A 17500-nucleotide genomic window follows, 5' to 3' on the forward strand; every position below is an offset into this window, starting at 1 on the left:
GACAGCGAGGAAGGCTACCTCAGTATTTTACGGAGGCTCCTGGATTTTACAGATTTTATAGAGCTTGAAGTATGTCTCCTATTTAGTCATTTGTACTTTTACTATCATTTTTAATAAGGTGAAATTAATAAAATGACGCAAATTTTAAGGCTTTTGGGGAAAAAATTAAGTTCTCCCAATACAGTATTTCAAGAAATCAAAAGATTTTGTCATTCATTTCTCCAGGAGTGGAAGAAATTATTGCTTCTTTTATCGTTTAGTACATTTTTCTAAACAAGATACCACATAGATTTACCTTAAATTTGAAAATTTTAGGGGGGGGGGGGGGCAGTTGTGCCCCCCCCCCCCCCTTAAATCCACTACTGTTTTAGCAACAATAAATTCACAGCATCAGGATATTAGGTAAGTAGGCCTAGTTTTGAAACTTGAGTCAGTGAGCAGTTCAAAATTCCTCAACCTGTTTAATTCAACTACCCCCCCCCCCCCCTCCCCCTACAACCCACTTCATCCCAACTGGCTATCTCAAATCAGACTTAATGGAGGGAAATTTTGTGACAGGATTTCTGTTATCATTCTGATGAAACAGTTGTTTCAGTTGTAGAATTAAATTGCAGCCCGTTATCATTACCAGAGCTGTGAATGCACTCACTGTCTATCAAATTAAGTCAAAGGGCTATTTTCTAGTGATTATTTACTATGCCTTAATTACCTTTTATAAAAATAAAAATCACCCCAAAATTTTAGAATTATAAGTTTGAGAATTATAAGTTTTAGAATTATAAGTTTGAGAGTTATTTCCATTGTCCCTCTTTTTTCCTTCACACAAAGAGTTTGTGGTAATTTGAAGGGAAGTAATTCAATAATGGTCTAATAATATATCTGTCCAAAGCAATGATACCTAGAACAACAAGCATATGGTAATAATCACTGAGCATGCTTAACTACCACATCCAAAATTATGGCTATGCGATAGTTTTGTTTAGCACTAAGAAATAGAAAAACCAGCAGGTTAATTTCTTCATCATTTTCTAATATTTCCATTTACAGCGTTATTTTAAAAAGATTCACATCCTAACACCTGAAGCAAATACGTCAATTTAAGCTTTAATACAATGAAGTGCGAAATCTATCTATCTGCTATTGTAGAAACTCAGAATCTCTAACTGAGCTGAATTTCAAATACAATGAATGAAGTCGTATATATTATGTATCTTTGTTATAAAGAGAATTCTTTATTCTTGTTCTTGAATCGACTGAGGACAATATGATTTTAATCAGTTACTGGTACATACACCATTACTTTAAATAAATCCATTTCATACAGAAAAAATAGCCAGTGTCATATGGAGTACTTGACAAAAATTGAAAAACAAATACAAAAAATTATATCAAAATAGATTAAAAGTTTCGTAAAGCTGCAAACCCAGCCAGCATAGCACGCTTTGTTTGATATAGCATACCGAATCACAGACAACATGTTCCAATTGTTTCCTAAACAATACACTCGACTGGACATCGCCATACTTGTACTGTGTAAAACATTTACATACATCATTTCTGTCATAAGTTACAATGTTTACCATTAAAAAATCAATTTACAATATGAAGCAATAAGTATTCATACAAAATGGCGGCGTGTTTATATTCGCGCTTGCAGTCAAGTCAATAGATTTAAAGGTGTATAAAATATAGTTTTTAAATTACAGTGTCAGCATTCCACTAGTTATTTATAACATTGTTTAATCATGTGACATTTCATGTCATTAGTTTTGTTGTCATCTGCTGTATTTCCGGAAATAAACATGTGAAATGGGTAGAAAGGGGAAAGAGTTCTCAAGCGATGTGAGAAAAGTAACATGGAGTCTCTTAGAGGAGAGAAATTCTATTCAAAAGTGTCAAGAGTTATTAGGAATTCCTCCAACGACAATTTCAAAGGTTAAAAAATGTATTGAGCAGAGAGGTTCAGCGGAAAACACCGAACGAAGCGGCCGGCCTCTGAAAGTGACAGATCACCATTACCGGCCAGATTGGAAAGGTTGGTCAAGATGAACAGAAGGAAAAGTTTGCTTGACATTTCTAACAGATTTATACACTGAGAAACATCAGGAGATCCTCGATGAAAACTTGTAGCAAGTGATAGTTCTACATTTCCCTGCGGAAAATTACATATTTCAGTAGGACAGCACTCCAGTACATCTGGCTAGAAGCACCCAGGAATTTCTCCACAGAAACGATGTTACCACCATGAGTTGGGCAGCAGAGAGTCCAGATTTCAATATCATCGAGAATCTGCAGTTGTTACTAAAAAGAAAGCTTCAGAACAAACCAGGAGAATCGGCAGTAGGGATGACCTCTTCCCCAAAATTCAGGACATCTGGACAGGGATCACGGTAGACTATGTTAGAAGCCTGTATCGATCGATCCCTCAAAGATTATTGAGTGTTATAAGACATTTGACAAATTATTAGGTAAATTTAGATTCTTTTATTAATTTCAGAAACACTATACCTACATTTTTATTCTGACCTAATTCCGTCATGAATGTAAACACACCGCCATTTTGTAGGAATATTTATTGCATCACACTGTATGTATATTGAAGAAATATTGTACAGTGTAACTACAAACTCCTACACCAATGCTTTTTAAATCATTAAATAAATCTTTATTCAGCTTATAAAGTAAATACCAGGACTATGCATAGAAGTTAGAGAGCTTATTTCTAATGGTGTCCATGCTGTGAAGTTGGTGTGTGATGATCATTAGTAAGGGAGACAACTATAGTACCCACAGAAAAACCCATGTGTTATAGTGGGGCATGACTTTCACTATGCATGGGCAAAATATTCTAAATAAGTCCATGACCTACTTTTGCACCAAAATCAAAAGATATTTCTTCTCCTTTTTTTATTTTACTCATAGTGGTCCAGGGGTAAAAATTTTAAACTTTGAAACTTCTAAAAGTTTATATTTCCACTGTAAACTTCCGACAGACATGCACTGTGAACATTCATTATGACAAACATCGAATACAACAATACAACATAGGCTTTCTTACCGGTATATCGTCAAGTGTGGGGCGAGGAGAGATGGGAATTGCTGGTCTGTCTGTCAAAGCAGGGGGCATGCTTTGTACGTGGGTCAGGGTAGCATGACTATTGCTGATCTGCGGGCCTGTAACAGGTGAGCAGGTCTCTGAGGTGGGTGGAATGTTGGGAGAATCTGCATGTAGCAGCTCAGGATCTATGTATTCAGTATCCAAGGCAACCAATTCTGCAAAATAATTATACAGTATAGAAACACTCGTATATGAATTGTGAACAAGATAGTGTATCATATATTGCACTATATGTTTGAAGAATATTACTATAATCTATGTACCATAGGACTTCTTGATGGAATTTCTTGGAGCAAAGGATCCTGTCAACGCATGCACTTGCCCACTGTAAAGAAAACATTTAGTACTTAGTACAAGAATTGCGTTATTTTCTGTAGTATAGTGTTTTCAAATTAGAGTATTCCAAAAAACTTTTGTGTCATGATATATATACATGTATCAAATGATCCTCACACAAGGAATAATTTCACGTTACGTCTTTAAATCTTTCATCTGCTCTTGATGCTCTTGATGTTTTCTGCCACACTCAACAATTTTTCAGTTATCTGGTGGCGCCCAGTTTTTATTGGTGGAAGAGAGAACCCAGATACAATGTACCTGGGAAGAGACCACCGACCTTCCTAAAGTAAACTGGGAAACTTTCTCACTTACCGGTGCGAGTGGGATTTGAACCCGCACCGACCAGAGGTGAGAGGCTCTTACAGTTACAAAGTTTTAGAGTGTAACAGACAAATAGATCAATTAATTTCTATGTATCACTATGCTTTGCAAGAGGCCAACAAATTTAAATGACCTTGCAATTTCTTGTTGCAAAACATATTTTTTTTTAAAAATAACAATACAAATATCACGACTTTTAATCTTTTATCATCAATGCTGTCTTCCCCAAGAGAACTTTCATAAATGCTTTACAAAATACTGACTCCTAAAATTAACATAACAAGTATGAATTTCTTCCTTGCATTTGAATATGTTTACACTTGATTGACCTAACCTTGCATTTGAATATGTTTACACTTGATTGACCTAACCTTAACTTTCCTGTGACCTCTCCCTGGTGAAGTAGTTGACACTCGAATGCCTGCGGCTTGTTGATGTCAATTTTCCCCTTCAGTTCCACCACACACTCTCCTGAAAGAGTACAGCATAACATTTAGTTTAGAAATAACGCCCATATTTTTTAACTTGCCATGGAATAACCACAGAGTCCAAGGTGTTTATATAAAGTCAAATGCAATCATTAGGACTGTATTTATTTCTACAGGGTGGATTTAACAAAATTTGGAAACAAATGAAGACTTTAGGTCACATGTCTGGCATCCTCCCTGATCCCCAGAACTAAATTCAATGAAATACTGAATAATGTGGTTGTTTAAGGGGTAAATATCTGACATATATCAAAATTGTTAAGAGTAAATTAGGGCCTACAGCAACCGATTTTTCTGCTGGTAAACTAAGCTGATGTTTGTAGTTTATAGTAAAGTAATGGGAAGTCCTGTCATATCTATGAATACCTTGGTCAAGTTCTTTAAAAAAGTGTTAAATACAAAGGCACAAGCAAAATCGTGACAGAGAAAACAGTTCAGAGGAATGGTACACGTAGTGAAAATACACAACTATAACAAACCATATGATTCGTTGTCACTGTCTCGTGACCTCACAGCGATCAGAATGTGTTGGTCATCCAGATATTCCTCATCACCAAACAAAGGCCTCAGCTATAAAAATATCAAATAAAGGTTTCAGCTACAAAAATATCACAATCGAAAAAAATTCAGTAACTTGAAATAATATCACTTTGTTTGTAACATGAAATTTGAATGGCCAAGCAACACTCTTTATTTTTAAATAACATAACTTCCTACATATGTTTTGATGCCATTAACATTTGATGTTTGTGTAAAATTTATTCATAATAAGCATGCTATTGGGTTATTACAAATCTTGGTAAAAATCATCGTCAAATACCCACAGTTGATTACGACTCTTTCCTCTCTACATCACGACCATGGATATATGACGATGAGTAAAAATCACACTCTATACAAACTACTTTGCACTTTTCAGCATAATCTGCATCAAGTTATATTATAACCCAATGAAATACAGAAAATTAAAAGAAGAATGGTGATTTTTTTTCTGCGGTGATCAAACATTCTAAACCTCATTACCTCGGGGATCTGTTTTTTGTCCCACACGGGACACGTATAAAAGCCCGTCTTGTGCTGCTGGAAAGACGTGTTAGCGTTACTTGACACAACATCTGGAAGTAGAATCACAATTAAAGACTACTACACCGCATCGCCATAGAGACACCATTCTATTTTATAGTGATATAATCTAATTTTACTTGTTACACGTAATTTCATTGGTTCATTTCACTTTATCAACATTCCTTATATTGTACATGCATAAACAAAGTTGCCCTTTAGTCCCGCTATACATGTATGACGTTATAGGAATGATGCCACAATACGTTTGGCCGTTCAGTTTCCATTTTGTTGCTAAGGCGATATTGGTCCGCGTCATATAAAATTGACATTTTCTTTAGAATTATTCATCAAATAATATCAAACACAGTTTACTAAATTGAATTATAAGGAATGAAAGAAATTTTTATTTGTTTTATACCATGTAAAGTAGGTTTGGACAATTTACACAATTTTATAAACCACTTCGGGCTTTCTAATGTGTAATCTGCCCCAACTTACTTTATTTAATCATATAAAACAAATAAAACTTACTTCCATTCCTTAACTAACCATAGTCTTACCTGCTAAACAAGTGGAATGGAATTCTAGGTAGAAGTACTGCTTACAACATGTTTTAACCTGAGAAAAGATGAGTATATACATTTCCTAATGTTTTCATAAATAACATCTCATAGCAATTTCCATGATTTACATTTAACCTGAAAAAAAATAAGTATAAACATTTCCTTATGTTTTCATGAATAACATCACATAGCAATTTCCATGATTTACATTGTAGATAAGTAATACTTTAAAACATTTGATAATTCATCGTTACCGACATCTAAAGCATTCCTACTTACCTGAGCAACAACTTGGTGGAAAACAATTTTAATGAGAGATTCGCTAGTCAGCGAGTTCCTGTTCATAACAAAGTCCGAAGTGACTCCAACATTAAAGGAAGCAAATACTGGTCGATGGTCACTTCCGAGCACCTTATCAGCACAACCTATATGTAAATGAGATACAGAAAATCAATGCATGCATATTCCATATTGTGCCATCTTTGACTTCAGTAAAAGGTTTAGGAAATAAAGTACGTTTTCGTTGATGTTGAAGGATAACCTCAGAGGTAGAGAAATGCTGTTTTGAATTATAAAGTGCAAGGCTTATAATTTGTCAGATTTCATATACACAAGGTCATGTCCCACTACTACAATCAAATAAAATTATTTCCAAAATAAGAAAAATAATGTACAATACATACATTATTTTTCTTATATTGGAAATAATTTTATTTGATTGTACCCCCCCCCCCCCATTAGTAAGCCTACATGGATGTCATTTCCCTCTCCCCCATTTACTGTATAAGCCACAGTTCCATTCAAAACAGATTGTATTTAACAAGTTTACTACGGTAAAAACTTCATGTGCTACAGATTTACAGATTAAACAAAACTAAATACCCCAAATAATAAACTAGGGAATAAAATTTAAAATGTCAAAAGACAAAAGTGTTAAACATGCTTTTCTTATTTTTTTAAATTTAAAAGTTTTCTTTACTCTATGATGATTAACAAGCAAGGGCTACAATTTTCTGCTTCCTGTTGGCTCAGAAATTTTGTTTGAGGGTGCCATTGATGTAACTGGAGTACCAGAGGGCAACTCAAGTGTCTGAGTGATTGACCTCTATACCCTCCCACATGATTGACCTCCATGCTCTCCCACGTGAGTGACCTCTATACCCTCCCACGTGATCGACCTCCATACTCTCCCATGAGTGACCTCTATATCCTCCCACATGATTGACCTCCATACTCTCCCAAGCGAGTGACCTCCATACTCTCCCACATGAGTGACCTCTATACCCTCCCATGTGATCGACCTCCATACCTTCCCACATGAGCGATCTCTATACCTTCCCACATGAGTGACCTCCATACTATCCCACATGAGTGACCTCCATACCTTCCCAAATGATCGACCTCCATACTCTCCCACATGAGTGACCTCCATACTCTCCCACATGAGTGATCTCCATACTCTCCCACATGAGTGACCTCTATACCCTCCCACACGAACGACCTCCATACTCTCCCACATGATTGACCTCCATACTCTCCCATGCAAGCGACCTCCATACTCTCCCACATGATCAACCTCTATACTCTCCCACGTGAGTAACCTCTATACCCTCTCACATGATTGACCTCTATACCCTCCCATGTAAGCGACCTCCACCCCCCCCCCCCCCCACACCCCACACATACACCCATTGCTGTTCCTGAGGTCCAAACTCGGGTTCCAGTGCTGAGAAGCGAGAACATAAAGCACCCAATAATGTTCGTGTCCCTCATTATGTTAAATGACTTTGAATAAATGAAACATTCTTTTACTGGGCTGGAACACTGAAATCCCTAAAGCATTCACCTTTCACAACATACTAACCATAAGCTAAATTTTCTATGTAGGTCCCTGGATAGGATCTCCACAGTACTCTGTCACACCACGAAGGAGCATTGATCCGCTCCTAAAAAAAACAAGTTCATTGTCACCATAGTGCTCACATCTTGCAACAATGCTTAGGAAGATTTTTAATGACTTTTTCAACATTCTCTCAATATTTTTTCAATATTTTCTTTATTTTATGATGATTAACAAGCAAGGATTACAAATTATATCTGTCGGCTTAGAAATTTTGTTTGAGGGTGCATATATTTGAATATATTAACTTTGGTTTCCTATTTTGGCCCCATCCAAGTTCTTGGAATTATAGTTTAATAACAACTTAATCTACACGACATGAGGATAAAAACAAGTTAGTTTTTAAAGGTGTAGAATGGTAAGTGAGAAGTTATTTGATATTTTACCATGGAATTCTTTTGTCATGTAAACTTTCCAACCTATGTTGGCCTCAGGCCATGATTAAAATCAGTTTGGATTGTCAAAACAAAATGATGCCTACATACAAGCGTATGTTGATATGCATCCCTGTGTGTCTTTAAGTGGTAGGGGCCTACAACTTTCATTTAAATATTCTTATATGTTCTTTTGTGCAAAATACATATACACGTAATACTGAAAATAGGCGAAAATATCATTGATAAGAAATTGAAAATCACATACACAACAGACAATTTTCAATCTGTTTTAAAAGCTCAGGTGTGCCAAAGACCCCAAAATATAAAACCCTGTACTAAAAATAATCAATCTTAACTCGGGACCAATTAAAAACCCTGAAAATGCAAGAATGCTGATAAGATTTTGAATAATAGCAGAATTTTTCGGGGATTGAAACTATTCTGATATTGTTATTTCCTTTTAAGGCGCAGTATTTTTTGCATCACTACGTACCCCTGTTTTCTTGACTTTCCTCCAGTCATATTTGTACTCTATCTGAAACCGTGGCAACCTGTAAGTTGGCATAAAAGAAATGTTTTCCTCGCCTGCCAACAGAAAATGAACAGTGTTTATGTAATGGCTTCCAAAAAAAGTTTACAAATGAGCCCACTTTGTAAGAATTAGCATGCCAGCTTGTATCCCACTCACAGAAGCCACAGAAGCCTCTCTTTTCTCTCTGCACTTTCTTTAATTGGTCCTTTGTTAGTAAGTATTCTATATCTTTGCATTCCACCTTCTCAAGGATTGTCTAAAAGGGAGAAAATGATAAGTGTATTAAATATTACCCCCAACTATTAATGTCATAGCTTTCTCTGTTAGAAGGAAAAGTTCCAGTCATTTTCAACTATCATATACAGATACTCACAGCAATATTATCCTCGATTCGGTAGTTGAGATCTCCCAGCCAGAAGAGGTGGTTGAATTGATTGAGGACATCAAACAGACCCAGGTGTTTCTGCCCCAGGGACAGGCCCTTAATGATGTCTCGGTAGTTCTGGTTCCTCCTGCACGACACAAAGTACATAGACCAGACCGATTAAAAAACCAGAGCTATTCATTAACTGGCAATACTAAGCCTGCACTCTTAGGATTCTATATTACGGATAGCAAACATTCTGTGAGTATTGCTGAAGTAATATACATGTCCCCTACAGACTTCCCACTCCCAGAAAACAAATTATGCACAAAGGGTCATAACATTTATGAAAGTTGGTCAATTGAAATAAAAACTGGATTTAATCTATATTTATAGCTCCATACTAGCATATTAACAGAAAAATTTCATAAAAGGAATATGACTCTGGTAAAAGCAGGTCAACAATTTTATGCAAAAAGCTGTAATTCTCTAAAAGTAGGTCAACTGATAAAAGTCAAACTTGATTTATAGTTGATGACATTAAGAAGATACACAGCAAGGATCATATTAATATTTGAAAGTAGAACAAAAACAGCATGGAATAGACTGTCTGGTGGACAGAGAGTTGGATAGACGGATGGATGGACAGATAGATATTTAGACAGACAGATGGATGGACAGATAAATATTTAGACAGACAGATGGATGGACAGATAGATATTTAGACAGACAGATGGACAGATGGATGGATGGATGGATGGACAGATGGATGGACAGATATATATTTAGATAGACAGATGGATGGACAGATAAATATCTAGACAGACAGATGGATGGACAGACAAAAAGTAAACCGTTAGTCTCCTCCATTTTCAATGGTTGGAGACTGAAAATGGACTCATTTCATTTATGTCAAAAGAGCATGACAGAAAAACATAAAATGTACCTCTCATTTCTTTCATCCCCTGATGTCAGGTGACAATTGACAAAACAAAATGAGGTTCCTTTGAAGTAAAATGAAATTGCGACTGCTCCCTTATTGCCTATCAAATATAAAATATCATTATCCACATTGGTATTGGAACAAATGGCAATTGAGTGCCAGGTGTAAAAATGACTTATCAATGACTGTAAAATACTTTAGAAATTTGCAGACCAAAAGGTGCACAATTATGGAAAAGAATGTTGAATTTTACTCCCCTAATTCCGAGCATAGTAATTATTGTACACATATTTCCACTTCATTACCTAGCGTGTTGGCAATGCCAGTCCTAACCGTGGAATGTTGTATTCTGTTGATGTACTGTTTTAACTGTTTCTTCACTAGCACCACTAACCGAATTCCCCACAGCGTGCAAACCTCCACCTACCATTAACAAGCCTCAAATTTTATCAATGGTTAAAAAAAGGAAAATCTTTATACTAACAATTTTGTGAAATCTTTCATGATATTGACAGAGCATACTGAAGTACCAATATCAGGAAATTATCGATAAACTGTTAAGCAAACTATTTTGATTACATTTCTCCCCATGCATAAACTTCTACCTGGTCAGCTGTGTAAATTTGAGGTTTTCTGATTCCTTCTTACCAGCTCTACATCAGCCATGAGACAGGACTTGATGTGGTTTTTGACAAAGTTGACCCAGTCTTTCTCCGTCATGGCGCTCTCCTGTGTCCCTATGGCATACATGTCATGTGGAATGACCCCCAGTACCTGTGGGTCGCGAGGTTTTCCAGTGCCATTACATCGTAGCCAGCTGTTGATGGAAGCTGTGGGCTGACTGTCACCTGATCAAATCAATAAAACGACCTCCTAAGACAATTCAAAGTCCCACCTACTTAGAAATCCAGAACACAACAAATAGCTATATCATTGCTGATTAATTATTAGTTATTTATTCTTTTACATTATGACATAACATTTTGCCTTCCATGGCTGTTCCATTAATCGCTACTTACCTAACAAATCAGACGGGAGATTTGACATATATATGAAAAATGCACACATTAAAAAAGGTTTTTAAAATGTGAATATAAGCAATAAATTATTATTTTTTTAATGATGTAGTCTCATAACTGCAATGGTGTGTGCAAACAAATTTTCATAACGCGCCTTATTCAATTTGTATATGCACACAACTTTGCAGTTATGAGACTATATCTTTAAAAAAATAATTATAATTCATTGCTTAAATAACCTCAATGAAACGCACAATTTACACAATGGACAGACATCTCATTAAAAATTCATCAGATTTTGGCGATTCCACAGCAACTAACTTTTCTAGAAAATGATTTCAAATTTGTTTTTTCTTGAATTCAAATTGACAATGCATGCATATTCTATCACACACAAGTTTTCATGTGGCTTCTAGGTAATCGCAATTATTTCAAATACTGTACATTAAGTATTCGTTGGGCGGCTTTGATGATAGACAAGTAATTATTACCCATGTTCCAACAAACACAGAAATCTGATCAACGTCTACTGACGATAGACATGTAATTATTACCCATGTTCCATGTTCCAACAAACACAGAAATCTGATCAACGTCTACTGACGATAGACAAGTAATTATTACCCATGTTCCATGTTCCAACAAACACAGAAATCTGATCAACGTCTACTGACGATAGACAAGTAATTATTACCCATGTTCCATGTTCCAACAAACACAGAAATCTGATCAACGTCTACGGCAGAGGAATGCATGTTCTTCATCTGCATGATCTGCTGACAAAACGTCTCTCGTACATGGACAGAGACAAAGACCAGCGTGAATTTTGTCTGTTTCTTCTTCTTCTCCTCATCCAGTATCAACATGTCCAGCTTTGTATTGTCCTTAGTGCTCTTGACTAACTGGGTAACTAAAGGTGGAAAGCAGAGAATGTAACTATAGCACATTACAACATAACTGTGGATACACGTACACTGTAAACTGTTTATACATTGTAAAAAGTTATATACGTAAAAATGTAAACAACACTCAAACCAATATCAAAGTTCAATATTCTGTCACAAATGTAAACAACACTCAAACCATTATCAAAGTTCAACATTTTGTCTCAAATGTAAACAACTCTCAAACCAATATCAAAGTTCAACATTTTGTCTCAAATGTAAACAACTCTCAAACCAATATCAAATGTAAACAACACTCAAACCAATATCAAATGTAAACAACACTCAAACCAATATCAAAGTTCAATATTCTGTCACAAATGTAAACAACACTCAAACCATTATCAAAGTTCAACATTTTGTCTCAAATGTAAACAACTCTCAAACCAATATCAAAGTTCAACATTCTGTCTCAAATGGAAACATGGGGAGTAAATATGATTATGGTAAAATAATTAACAATCTTAAAACTGCATGAATGTTTGGGGTATTTGAGGATTTATTTACCCACGAAAATATACATGATTTCTCTTGAGTGAATAATTTTTATATTCCCCTCGCTATCATATGATAAATACATAATTACTTTCATATGTAAAGCTATATTTTAACCAATTTTTTTTTTGTTTACTTCTTTCATGGGTGAAGACACTGTTTGGATCCAATGATTCTTTCGAGGGCTTGACAGCGTACAGTTTTCCATGTGGGATATCTACCGAGAGCGTCATCTTAGTCTGCTTTCCTGTACGCATCAACTTCACCTGAAAAAAAGGCGGCCATTATTACTGTACGCATCAACTTCACCTGAAAAGAAGGCGGCCATTAATACTGTACGCATCAACTTCACCTGAAAAGAAGTCGGTCATTATTACTATGACCAATTTATTCCAAAACACTTCTTTGAATTTCAAAATGGTGTTTACTATTGATGAAATATCAGTATGGACACTAGGTGTCATTATCGTGCTTCTTGTTACTTTCTTCCTCTTATTATATTCGATACCCTCCTATTTTCACATAGAGCACGGATTTATAAACGTACACAATCTCTATCTCTTTTGTGCAATTCTAAGTTTTTTCAAACTTTTCACGTATAATATAACTCCATTTATTCAGAAAAATAATGCGGTCATTCGCTGGTTCGAACCTGGGGGCAGCGTGTTTGCAAAGCAAATCTACTATGATCTATTATGCCACTGCATGTATGTCTACTCATGACAGGGATAAATTGTATACATTAGCTAAAGTTTACCACTGACAAATGCAACTGTTATCAAATAAATTTGTCAAGCAATTTGATTAACACAAAAATGATGAGTTGTCATCTGCTTTTGATGGTTATGCTCTGATAGAATAACAAACCAATCAATACTACATTTAGAATATTCGCATCATTCAACAATGGACATCCATTCAGAGTAATCGCCCTTTGCTCCATTAAAATGTTACATGTATATTACATTGATCTATTTTGAAAAAAATATGGACAGTCAGCATAATAATCACAATAAGTTGAGTACACTATGCCAAAATAGTAGTCGGGGTTTTGAAAAATTGTGCACGACCTGAAGAGGAGTGGTTCTACCTTGTCACAACACAGATAACTATTTTGGTATAGTATACTTCAAATTTAACATAATTATATAGATATTCATGCTATTTAGTTCTTCATCCCATGCACTTTCTACTCTGACCAAGTTAAATATAATGTATCTTAGAACATCAAACTCATTATTACCAATTGTCTTACTCAATAAAATCTTTCGGTCACATGAACAGAAAGTTGCCATTTTAGAATACCTCAAAATCACTTCGGGGAATGTGTGGTTTTCCAATAGAGGACAATAAAGGCGTGAAAGACTCGGGCAATGTATCAGAATCTGTCGTCTCAAAGGGGAGACAATCGTACAGTGAGACGGAGAAGTAGCGCAGAGTTTCCTGCACCTACAAAGAAATCAACAGCCAGTTATCTTTAAATTCAACAAAGTGTTCTCTGTTATTAGAGAGATCAACCACAAACACAAATTAAAGTTAAATCAAAGCAATTTTCTGAAATAAATTCAAACTATAATCAAAAGTGCACCATTCCAATCAAATGTAATTGAAATTATGCTTTAGAAAATATTTTTTGTTAACCCAGATCTATTTGCCAATATATGTACAAAAACGAATACATAAAAAAAAAAATATTTATTCGGTATATACATACATACAAACATAGATACCAAGGATCACCCATGAAAGCTCGAAAGCTTATTTCCAATGGGGTCCTTTGATGCACGGATGTTTGCGCTAGGAGGTCATTTATGTGGGAGGAAACCGGAGAACCCGGAGGAAACCCACGTGTCCGAGCGGGCAACTGCCAGAATTAACGTTTACTCAATTTATAGTCTGGATCATCCTACTGTTTGTGTATACTCCCAAAAAGTTTGGATGCTTTATTAATTTTTCCCATCTCAAAGTGAGGCTTACTGAAACTCTGACAAAGACACTGATTGGCTGATTCAAAAAGGTAATGCCTGCATTCATTATAAGAAAGTCTGAAACTACTTCAAAATAAACACTAGAAAGTTAAAGCATACATTCTTTTACTGAATGAAAAACAGATTCAGTGTTTAAAAATATCTTAATTTTCACAGGAAAAGATATTTTTGGATTCTTCCCAGCACAGCTATTTATGCAAGGTGAATGTAATACCTGGAATAAAATATCTCCACTAATCTCTGATAAAAGTATTGTAGTTTAGAATTTATACTAGGAGCACACAAGTTTCTTGCAAACACATTTTCTTTAAACAGCATATCCATAGTTTTATTAATTAGTTTAGTGCCATCTGACAAAGAAAGATGTTTTTTCCTTTAGAATTCCAGATGTCTCTTGGGAGTACTATACAACATCAGGGTGATCCAGACTACTCACACAAACATCAGAGTGATCCAGACTACTCACACAAACATCAGAGTGATCTAGACTACTCACACAAACATCAGAGTGATCTAGACTACTCACACAAACATCAGAATGATCCAGACTACTCACACAAACATCAGAGTGATCCAGACTACTTACACAAACATCAGAATGATTCAGACTACTTACACAAACATCAGAGTGATCAAGATAAATCACACAAACATCAGAATGATCCAGACTACTCACACAAACATCAGAATGATTCAGACTACTTACACAAACATCAGAGTGATGAAGATAAATCACACAAACATCAGAATGATCCAGACTACTCACACAAACATCAGAGTGATCCAGACTACTTACACAAACATCAGAGTGATTCAGACTACTTACACAAACATCAGAGTGATCAAGACTACTTACACAAACATCAGAGTGATTCAGACTACTTACACAAACATCAGAGTGATCCAGACAACTCACACAAACATCAGAATGATCCAGACTACTCACACAAACATCAGAATGATCCAGACTACTCACACAAACATCAGAGTGATCCAGACAACTCACACAAACATCAGAGTGATCCAGACTACTCACACAAACATCAGAATGATCCAGACTACTCACACAAACATCAGAGTGATCCAGACAACTCACACAAACATCAGAGTGATCCAGACTACTCACACAAACATCAGAGTGATCTAAACTACTCACACAAACATCAGAGTGATCTAGATTACTCACACAAACATCAGAGTGATCTAGACTACTTACTTTATTGTCCAGTGCCATTAGGTTACTTCTACATTTGTTCATTTTCTCCAACATGGCTGGAATACTGTATCCACTCTAATAAGATAGCATCAATCGGAATTTAAATCTTTAATATGGAGAATATCACCTTTATGGTACATTTACACTACATAATAAAACAGGTAATGCTGAACAGTGTGTCCCACCACAACTGAACAAAATAAATTACATGTACTAAATACGCACAGGCACTCAATGTTTCAAATATCTATAATTTAAAAAAAATTGTCTTCCTATAAACAAAATATTGAATATTTTGTTTACAGGAAGACAACTTTTTTATTATAGATATTGAAAACGTCAAGTGCCTGTGTAAATATGTTACAGATCATCTGTATCTTTGATACATGGGAGATCCGAGTTGAGATTCACGACATTTTCCATGAGATAAAATTCTCCTTCATAGCTTCAGAAAAGTCACTTAAACAAGGCCGGTCGATACAAATTCTATATATTATGTTAGGCAAGTTTTTCTAAAGCTCCACAAAGCAAACTGAAAAAATGCACAGAAAATCTAGGAGTCTGGATAAAATTTCCATTTGTTGTGTGTTGTATTACCATACACAATAGACATAAAGTAGCCTCACTGACATTACTTAAAACTCCCAAGGGAGAGACTTGCCAAAAATCAATCCTATCTGCACCAATCCTCACACTTCATTTTCATACTAAAAACCATCAAAACTGAACAAATATTCAAAATTGGTCTTTACATTTTCTTGATTTTAAGGACGATCTGTGTGTAATACTATGACCATCCCACAAAGTGTGTAATACTATGACCATCCCACAAAAACAACAAAAGAGACACCCCCCCCCCCACCCACCCACCCCCAATCAAAATTAGCAATTTTGCAGTATATGAATCACAATCAGTAATCTAGTGAGTACCTTTTCCATCACAGACGGAGAGCGGGTCAGATGGGAAGTCTCCGGAACAGTTAGTATGTCGTTGATGACACGCACCCGCTTAATGAACTTGTCCAGTTCCCTGCAAAACACAGAAATCACTTCAATCCCCTGTGTCACTCAACCCTTACATCATTCAAATTTCAATCAATGAAAATCATAACTCTATCATATTTTCTGTCATGTTTGAGAATTTTAAAAGTAGATCTGCTGCAAAGAGTATTCTATCTGTGATTCTAAAATTCTCATTAGTTGTATTCTTCATTACCCCCCCCCCCCCACCCCCCCCCACCCCCCCCCCCCCCCCATTCTACTTCAAACACAACACACTCACACTTTTACCTTACCTCTGTAAGTTTTTGGCTGTAAACTCAATGAGTTTCTGAAATTCTGGAAGATTTGTGTCCCCTGCCTTCACTGCTGTTACATCTGTTTCAATCCCCTTCTCAAAATAAGCTCTCAAAACCTCTAAAAACTCTGCTTCCATACTGTAAAGGGACAAAACCAATTCATTGTTTCAAGAAATACCTTCCATTTTCCCTCCAAGGCTTTAAAGTCAAATTACTTTACAAACTGCATTTTTTTTTTCTTTGAAATTTCTTTCACAAGACACTTGAAAAATCCAATGCAGAACATCTAATACATACCAGTATTGGTGAAGAATTTTTGTTAGAGACTTTATATGTTTCTGATTGACCTGAAGTGACTGATCATAGTATGATTTTCCAATTAAATTTAGGGGAAGCTTTTATAAACACATCAGAGATTAATTCACAAACACCTGTCACAGAGTAACTTCATATACACTTGAAAAATTCGTCGATATACCCCTGTACTAGGGTCTCAATAAAACAGTTGCTATAGCAATGACAAGCAGAGG

General features: G+C 35.7%; 1 protein-coding gene across 10 annotated transcripts in view; it reads right to left on the reverse strand.

The window, feature by feature from the left end:
- LOC125657846 (phosphatidylinositol 3,4,5-trisphosphate 5-phosphatase 2A-like) overlaps window positions 1-17500 on the reverse strand; it is a 64355-nt gene that overhangs the window by 4709 nt on the left and 42146 nt on the right. For 7 of the 10 annotated variants that reach the window (XM_056148685.1, XM_056148690.1, XM_056148688.1 and 4 more), the window contains 21 exons: window positions 16968-17108; window positions 16603-16702; window positions 15673-15747; window positions 13774-13917; window positions 12605-12734; window positions 11724-11939; window positions 10659-10858; window positions 10316-10433; window positions 10014-10110; window positions 9077-9215; window positions 8860-8959; window positions 8665-8756; window positions 7759-7840; window positions 6174-6319; window positions 5892-5949; window positions 5290-5381; window positions 4746-4836; window positions 4150-4249; window positions 3382-3443; window positions 3059-3273; window positions 1461-1529 (listed from right to left, as the gene is read on the reverse strand). In XM_056148685.1, the coding sequence (XP_056004660.1) occupies window positions 1461-1529; window positions 3059-3273; window positions 3382-3443; window positions 4150-4249; window positions 4746-4836; window positions 5290-5381; window positions 5892-5949; window positions 6174-6319; window positions 7759-7840; window positions 8665-8756; window positions 8860-8959; window positions 9077-9215; window positions 10014-10110; window positions 10316-10433; window positions 10659-10858; window positions 11724-11939; window positions 12605-12734; window positions 13774-13917; window positions 15673-15747; window positions 16603-16702; window positions 16968-17108 (2467 nt within the window). The remainder of the gene's footprint in view (window positions 1-1460; window positions 1530-3058; window positions 3274-3381; window positions 3444-4149; window positions 4250-4745; window positions 4837-5289; window positions 5382-5891; window positions 5950-6173; window positions 6320-7758; window positions 7841-8664; window positions 8757-8859; window positions 8960-9076; window positions 9216-10013; window positions 10111-10315; window positions 10434-10658; window positions 10859-11723; window positions 11940-12604; window positions 12735-13773; window positions 13918-15672; window positions 15748-16602; window positions 16703-16967; window positions 17109-17500) is intronic. The other 3 variants (XM_056148692.1, XM_056148687.1, XM_056148694.1) reach the window with 1 other exon arrangement.

This window comes from Ostrea edulis, chromosome 9, assembly GCF_947568905.1.
Source record: "Ostrea edulis chromosome 9, xbOstEdul1.1, whole genome shotgun sequence".
Lineage (NCBI taxonomy): Eukaryota > Metazoa > Mollusca > Bivalvia > Ostreida > Ostreidae > Ostrea > Ostrea edulis.